Below are 8,189 nucleotides of genomic sequence, written 5' to 3'. Positions count from 1 at the left end.
GACATCCTAAAAATGAGGGAGATGAGAGGAGAGGTGGGAAAGAAAACCCTCAAAAAAGAGATGGATAATCACTCATTTTTATGACGTCAAATGGCTGATTTTTTAGACACTTTGTCCAGGTACTATATAAGATAAGAAATAAATGTTCAACAACATACTTTGTCTGAAATTGCCAAAAATATTATTTGGTATGGTTTAGGCCCCCCCCCCTTAAAACAAAACGAAAATAGGGAGGGTGAGGGATCTGTTGTTATCAATGCTCAAGAGGATGCAATGTTTTTTTTTTATTCCAAACAACATGAATCAAATGCTACCAATTGTTTCTCCTAATATCTATACATATCCTGGGAATGTTTTCTGGCTACCCAGTGTTTAGAATATTGCTCTTTTCTCTATGCAGCTAATATTCACTTATTTGTGCAACCTCTGTGCACAAAATAATAAAGTGGTGGGCAGACCAGGTAATCAGGTATTCAAGGCAGGTATCAGCAATCTAGAAATAAACATGTTTCTACATCATTATGTAATATGTATCTAAAAATCTTCCAAAATATTTGAAAAATTTATCTAAATTTAATTTTGATTTTGAATTTTTATTTTCATTGATATCTGAGCTGGATCTTTAAATCATTTTAGTGGTGAGCCAGATCGGGGTGAGCCGAATTTTAACCAATCACAGCGCGGCAATTCATAAAATGCTGTGCTCTCATTGGTGGAAAGTTGGCTCACCCCGATCTGGCTCACCATTAAAATGATTTAAAGATCCAGCTCTGAAGAGAGCAAACATGCTGAAAACAATTTGTTATTTGTCTGAATAGATAAATAAAGTTCATATTTTGTTTGTGATTTAAAAGGAGAAAAATTTTTTTAAACACTAAATGCTAGTTCCAAAATATACCCCCCCCCCCCCCCCCTAATAAAACTTTTAACCTTCCTTTTGGGGTTGCTGCAGGCACCAGCAATTGTTTTTTGGATCACACCCTCAAAAATAACTACTAGGATCTCTGTCTGTCTGTCTGTACTAAAGGATCTCCTTTACAATGTAGCTTTTCATGGGTCCTGGAAGGGAATAACTATTTTTTGGGAGGGTACCAACAATCTCCCAAGATAAATCATCGAAAATGAAAATAAAAGATTTTTTTCAATAAACAACTGATCATAACCAGATTGAAAAGAAAACATTTGATATGCCCCTAGAGGCCTCTAGTTGCTTGTAAATGAAATAGAATAATACCTACCTAGTTTCCAAGGATGATAACAATACAGATGGCAAGAACCAGTCCTGTAATGGTTGACAGTGACACCCATTTAAGATTTTTTGTTTAAAAAAAGTAAATTTATTTATCCAATTATTTACTTAATATTTTCAATGGTTTATTTATTGCATCCTATTATAAACAGCTGATAGTAAAATATAAAATCATAATATTATTCTAGTTTTATTAGCCCTAAGGGGACCAAAGGCCCACAATAACAAAACTAGTATTAATATTAACATTTTTATTTTACTATTTGTAGAAAATAGTCTATAATACAATACCATACATGAATTTTCAGTATGACTAAGAGTTGGTTTTAAACCAGCAGATAGGCCATACTTGAATTGTTTATATCTCTTTTAAAAATTTAACCATAATTTAACTTAATTATAATGCCATGTTGAGTAATAACTACAATTTCTTAATTTAAATGAGTTATCCTTCCTGTAATTCCAGCAGTGTAAGCCAGACCAAAATAATTTAAGTTACTGTCATCTTCCAGAGTTTTCAGTGCTTCACCTAAAAGACATAAAAATAATTTGAATAGGACAAGCTTTTATTGAGTGGGGAAATATGAGGAGTTTTAAAGGTTTGATAGGGATAATCAAATATATTAAATTAAATTTGAAGGAGGTATAATTTTAGAGGCGTAACCATCTTTATTGGTCAGACATTTATTTCAATGTTGTAAAACCCAGCTATTTAAAGCAATATTAGGTACATATTTTAGATGTTTAATAGATTTTCTACTTTAGGTGAGGGAGGGCCAGTAAATTAGACTTAAGCTATCCTATGACTTAAGTTTTTAGGTTTAGAATATATAATACAATACATGGATCTATAACAAGCTTCTCTAAAATATAGATCTTAAATTTTAGCTAGATTTCAAAAGAACAAATAAGAAAAACTGTATTGGATAATCTATTTTCATCTATTCTTTAAATAAACTGAACTCTATACCTGCTTTAATAAGCTTATACCCCATAACCAAGAACATGAACCCGTTGACCCAGACTATGAGGGCAACAATGATCCACTTGAAGTAGTCAGGCACCACAGGGGTAGGCAACCAGCAAACCCACATTACAGACATGGTTGTCAGCACTAACGTTGAAGATCCTGAATAATGTAATGCAAGTTTATCACAAGTTTAAACCTTATTCTTCACAATTTAGCCTAGGAAAAGTTATATTAAGTTAAAACATAAAACATAAATTTTTGTAAGTTGGGAGAAATGACACAATGATTTCAGAAATTTTGATATTCTTTACCTTAGAATAAAGGTCTAGAAGCCATTGTTACAGAGGTTACTGAAATCTTAAGATATAGAAAGTCAGACATAATACAACTTAGAAATATTAATTACCTATGAACCAGTGAATCCAAAAGAAGATAGGTCTACTAGGATGATCTGGAGAACATCTGAGAGCTGCTACAATTGGCTGCAGAAATGCAAGTGCTAGACCCACCAATCCAAGAAGAGAATGCACAACCTGAATTATTAATACTATATATAATGTAGTAAGCTTTTTTTATCTTGCTAACCACTGAACTGACATGATTCTACTTTACACTGAAGCTTCCGATAGGTCCTGGGAAGGTTTATAACCATTTTTGGTAGGGTATCTTCCACCTCCCAAGATAAATAAATCACCCCCTGAAACATTACTGCCAACCCCTAAATTTATAAAATTGACCCAAAGACATGATAGGAATTCCCCCCTAACCCTATTGATGTTCTATGTTGAGTGATCTGGGTAGTTTTGATGAATAACCTATATTTGTAACAACTTAAACATCACAGAAACTGTTAATATTTTACAATTACAAAGTGACCCCCTTTTTGTGCTGGAGTTGCATTTTGTTCATCAGGGCTTTATCCCTTCCCTTTTCATTTTACAAAATTTGGAGCATTTTTTGCAGGTGAATACAGTCCAGAAAATAGCTTTAAGCCACTATAATCCCAGGAGCTATATTTTATGAGGAACAGAGCTCAATCAGATAATTGGTTACAAAGGCAAACTGACATCATTCCACCATAGTAGAGATAAGCAACAAATTGATAGAGCTGATTTATTACCTTTTGCTGAATAGGACTGACTCCTTTCTCAATAATGATAGGGATCATACCAAGGATAGATAACAAGATAGCAGAATACATCACTGACTGATGAACAGTGAACCAGACATCCTTTCCTAACAACTGTTTACCCTGAAAAAGAAGAATTTAGGTTGGCAAATCTTTTAAAGATTTAAAAGGAATTTCAAGTAATTTAGGAATTATAAATTAATGTAAAAACCTGATGATGTTCAAAACAAATGCTAATGCAGGTTAATTCTTTTGGTTGAAAAGTTTGTACACAAGCAATTTTAACCAACTAACTGAATCCATTAAAAGTACCCAATTTAAATAATAACAGATGAGAAAAATATAAATAAACTTTGGGTATCAGTAAAATTTACTTCCCAAAGTATCCTGTAGTAAATTTACAAATAAAGTATAAGGCAATAACCTGAAAATGTTTCTTGTAGAATCTTGCAACAAACACTCCAATGTTAGCAAAGAACATCCAAGCCATGGTCATAGCAATACCATGAAGTTTGACAAAGAGAGCAGAAGAGTTTTTAATTGGTCCATAGGTTCCAAGGTTGATACTATCAGATGTTTTACTAGTTGTATCATGATGTTGGATTATCCCTTCACTATCAATGTTTCCCAAGGCCAAAAGAAGATAATATGATGAGTTATTGATATCAAACTCAACAAAATTTTGATTATCATCTGGTATTTGTGTTATAGCCTTGCGTCTAAAGGTACACACAGCATATCCATTTGCATATGATTTAGAAATGTTGGACAATCCTAAATGTTTATCCTGTAGTGGAACACTATTGTATGACTCTGTATTCCAGTACATGTTGATGTCAGTAACACCTTTATCAATGATGCAAGCCATCACACTGTCATCCCCCATTTTGTCATCATCTGACAAAGCAATAGCAGCATATCCAGAACCAGAAGTACTATGGAACCCGATTTCAAATTCATACTCTTCTGGTGAAACTTTCTTGTATGTTGCCATGATTTTACAATTTTTGTCTCTGATGCAGTCACTTTCTGACCCAAAGCATCCCTTTGTTTCATAGCAACTGTCATAGATGTCAGAACTTATGTAGTCATTAAATACAGAGTAGTCTATTGATTCAACTGTTGCAAACTTGTGTTTACTAACATGTTTCTGCAGCAGACTATTTTCATCATATGGTCCAACAGCAAATAGAGCATAGTACTTATCATGATTTAGATCAAAGGTATATGAGTTGTTATCAAGTGGGCTTTTCATAGAAAATAAGTAAGTAATAGTAAATGAACAAATCAATGTGCCATCAACATAGGTTGAATTTGATTGAAGTAAAACAGATGAAGATTCATCAACAGGAAGACTGTCAACATCTCCTTTGTTCCAGTATTCACTAACTTGTCCATTGCCTAAGCAAGCAATAACACTATCATTCCCCATCTTATCATCCCAAGAAAATCCTAGTGCTATGTATTGGCTTGTCTCATTTACTGTTGCAGATAGTTCAATTTCATAAGATTGTGCTGATACTCCCTTCCATTTCATAAGCATCCAACAATCTTTTGTTGCAATACAATCCCGGTTGCCAGACCAGTAATCAGGCATTCCAGCACATCCATAAGCATCATTGCAGCCTGTGTAATCCAGGTCTGGTTGGGTTGGCTTGTTATCAGCAAAGTTTATAACAGTTGGAGATGATGTCCTTAATGAGTGGTAGTCCAGTTGAGTATCTCCCTTCATGGGTCCCAACGCTAAGAGTGCAAAGTATTTGTGATTGTCTAAGTCAAACATATTGGTTTGGTTTGTTGCAGGATCAATAACATTGTAGTTTGATGTTAGATTAAAGGAACACCTTAGCTTCCCATCTTCTGCAATAGTTGAGCCTGCTGTGACTAATGTTGTATCATTGGTAGGTATACTATCATGAGGGTTAGCTGTATTCCAAAACATGGCTACTTTACCACTTCCCAAACATGCTACAACACTGTCATCCCCCATTTTGTCGTCATAAGATAATCCCATTGCTAAGTAGTTGGTTTCAGTGGCTGTACCGACCATTGTAAATGTATAAGAGTTGTTACCTTTTCTCCATTTGGATAAAAGTGTACAGTTTTTATTGCCTACACAGTTATCTGGCATACCAAAACAACCATATGTTTCCTTACAACCTTCATAATCATCTTTGCCAAAGAATGCGTTTGGTGATACAGCTTTACTGGTGTGGTGTTCAATTTTGTTGTTTGACTTGTTGTAGGGTCCACTTGCAAGAAGAATATAGTATGGTGTATTATTTAAGTCAAATGAGGAAGATGTATTGGAGTTGGGATCTATGCTGTTATATGTTGTTGAAACATTAAATTCACAGCTTAGAATACCATCAGCTATATTTGATTTTATAGCAACAAGTGGACTTTGATCAGCAACAGGCAGGCTGTCCCAAGGATGATCAGTATTCCAAAATAAGCTTGTGTTTCCATTTCCAAGGCAAGCAAAGACACTGTCTTTTCCCATTAGATTATCTTGGGATAAACCCATGGCAATGTAGTTAGTTTCATCTACCTCTCCATACATCTTGATGTTAAAACTATCAGATCCAGATTGCCATTTTGCCAACAGGGTACAATTTTGATTGTCAATACAATTCTCTGGCATTCCAAAGCATTCACTTGAGCCATTGCAGTTGGCATAAATGTTTCCCTGGCCAAAATAAACTTTAGAAGATGCTAATTTTTGTGTATGATGGCCTACTTTATTGTTTTCATTGTATGGTCCTTGTGCAAGAAGTATGTAATATGGTAAGTTATTAAGGTTAAAATCAAAAGATTTGTTGGAACTTGGATCTGTTACGTTATACTCAGCAGAAAGATTAAATTGACAAACTAATTTGTTATCAGCATAGCTAGACTGAACAGCATTCAGTGGTCTACTTGTTGCAACAACAGGCAAGCTATCCCAAGGATTTTCAGTATTCCAAAAGAGACTTGTGTTCCCATTTGCAAGACAAGCAACAACACTGTCACCACCCATCATGTTGTCAATTGACAATGCTATAGCCAAGTAATCAGATGAGTTCACATTGCCAATAAGATTGAACATTACAGTCGAGTGGTCAGGTTGTGTCCATTTAGCCAAAAATGTGCAGTTTTGGCCAGTTAAACAATTGTCTGGCATTCCCAAACAATCGTGTGACAATCCACATTCATCATAATCATGTGCAGGATTGAATGGATTGTTATCACCAAATGTGTAAAGTTTAGAGCTTTTGAAAGTTTTGTCATGGTGAAGAATATTACCATCATCAGTAACATTACCTACTGCTGCTATTACAGCATACGTATCCATATTGAGATCAAAAGTTTGATTGTTAACAGAAAACTTTGAGTTTAGTTTAAATGAGCATTTGACAGTATTATTCTCTTCAGTAAAGGAATCAAGTTTGACAAAGCTTGTGTTTGATGTGACAGGGTCTGAACCAAATGAAGCAGAGTTAAATTGGACCTTGAGGTTGTTGTCAAGTTTTGAAGAGCAAACAAAAACAGGAGTTGGTCCCATTGTTGGGGTAGCAGGCAAACCTAAAATAATGTTTTTATTATTACTTGGATCTTGTAGCAAGGTAAAATAACAATCTCCCCCCCTCTTTTCCCTTCTCTTCCCCTACTGGTTGGTCAAATTGACCAATAAAGGACAGGAAAATAGCAACATAAATTGACAACATTTCCTTGTCATGATATCCATGAATATTCTACATCCATTCTTATTTCAAAAGATATTGGTAACTAAAAGATAAATTTCATTTTTAAATCAAACCTAGTGCTATGTATTGGCCAGTTTGAAGCTTATTTGCAGTAATGGTGAAAGAGAAAACATCTTCAGCTACACCGGCCCAGGTTATGGTAGTATCACAGTCAGTTTGATCATCAGAACAGTCTTCAGGCCATCTCACTTCTTCTTTGTAGATGTTGTTTACCCTATGTTTATTACAAATAACAAATGAATCAAACTTATTACTTATAGCAATTTACTTAAATTATAATTTAAAATTATTTTTAAAAAAGCTAAAAAAATCAGCTTTTTAACATACTATTTAATATTTTAGTATGGTTTCAAATCCAATTAATATCCACTAGATTAAAACCAGTTCTTAGCCATAATTAAAAATCAAGTATAGCATCTTGTTACAAACAATTTTCTTTGAATAATAAAGTAAAACTGGCTAAAATCTTAAAATTGTTTATTTTTATATCAGCGTAAAGCTGTCTACAATACGATACAATAAATCACTATTAAAAATTTAAGAAAAATGTTAAATTGTTACTAAACCTCAAGCCAAAAGATTTTGTTATTAGCACAACCAGCAATAATGGAATCACTTTAACAGTCACCATATTTGAGAAGGATAACTATTGTCAGTGACTACTGGACAATCACTGAATGTATATTTCAACTCCACACTTATTATAATTATTTCTTGTGTTGTTATTTTTAAAGATAAGGGAATGTGGTCACTAAATTCCAATTCTTTCTTAATTTCAATTTTAATCATTTTATTATTTGTGTGTGTTTGGGTACATTTTTTAGAACATAGGAATTAGAATTTTCAGATAAAAATATGGAAAACATGTTTTTTCTTATAAAATAGTTCTGATCTGGAAAATCATTAAAAGTGTTGTAATAAATATTGATAATTAGATTTTATAATTTAATTTCAAACATGCTGATTTTTAACATCATATTCTGTATTAAACATTCATCCTATTCACTTGATTTTTGAAATATTGATTCCTAGGACAACAAGGTACAATATTATAAGCAAAGCATCTCCATGATCAGTCCTTTAACAGTATCCTGT

At 33.5% G+C, this 8,189-nt stretch overlaps 1 protein-coding gene across 1 annotated transcript; it reads right to left on the bottom strand.

Annotated features, from left to right (window-relative positions):
* Positions 1-224: 224 nt before the first annotated feature.
* Positions 225-7,887, bottom strand: LOC145329214 (uncharacterized). Its single transcript, XM_080173265.1, has 9 exons — positions 7,661-7,887; positions 7,148-7,308; positions 3,773-6,912; positions 3,340-3,471; positions 2,626-2,752; positions 2,220-2,378; positions 1,711-1,778; positions 1,239-1,289; positions 225-493 (listed from the first exon to the last, which is right to left on the bottom strand). The coding sequence occupies exons 1-8, from the start codon at positions 7,723-7,725 to the stop codon at positions 1,239-1,241; spliced, it is 3,903 nt and encodes a 1,300-aa protein (XP_080029391.1). The 5' UTR covers positions 7,726-7,887; the 3' UTR covers positions 225-493.
* Positions 7,888-8,189: the final 302 nt, after the last annotated feature.

This window comes from Acartia tonsa, chromosome 10, assembly GCF_053477335.1.
Source record: "Acartia tonsa isolate MP-2025a chromosome 10, ASM5347733v1, whole genome shotgun sequence".
NCBI classification, from domain to species: domain Eukaryota; kingdom Metazoa; phylum Arthropoda; class Copepoda; order Calanoida; family Acartiidae; genus Acartia; species Acartia tonsa.
The sequence above is the reverse complement of the archived record's forward strand: the minus strand, read 5'-3'. Positions and strand labels throughout refer to the sequence as shown.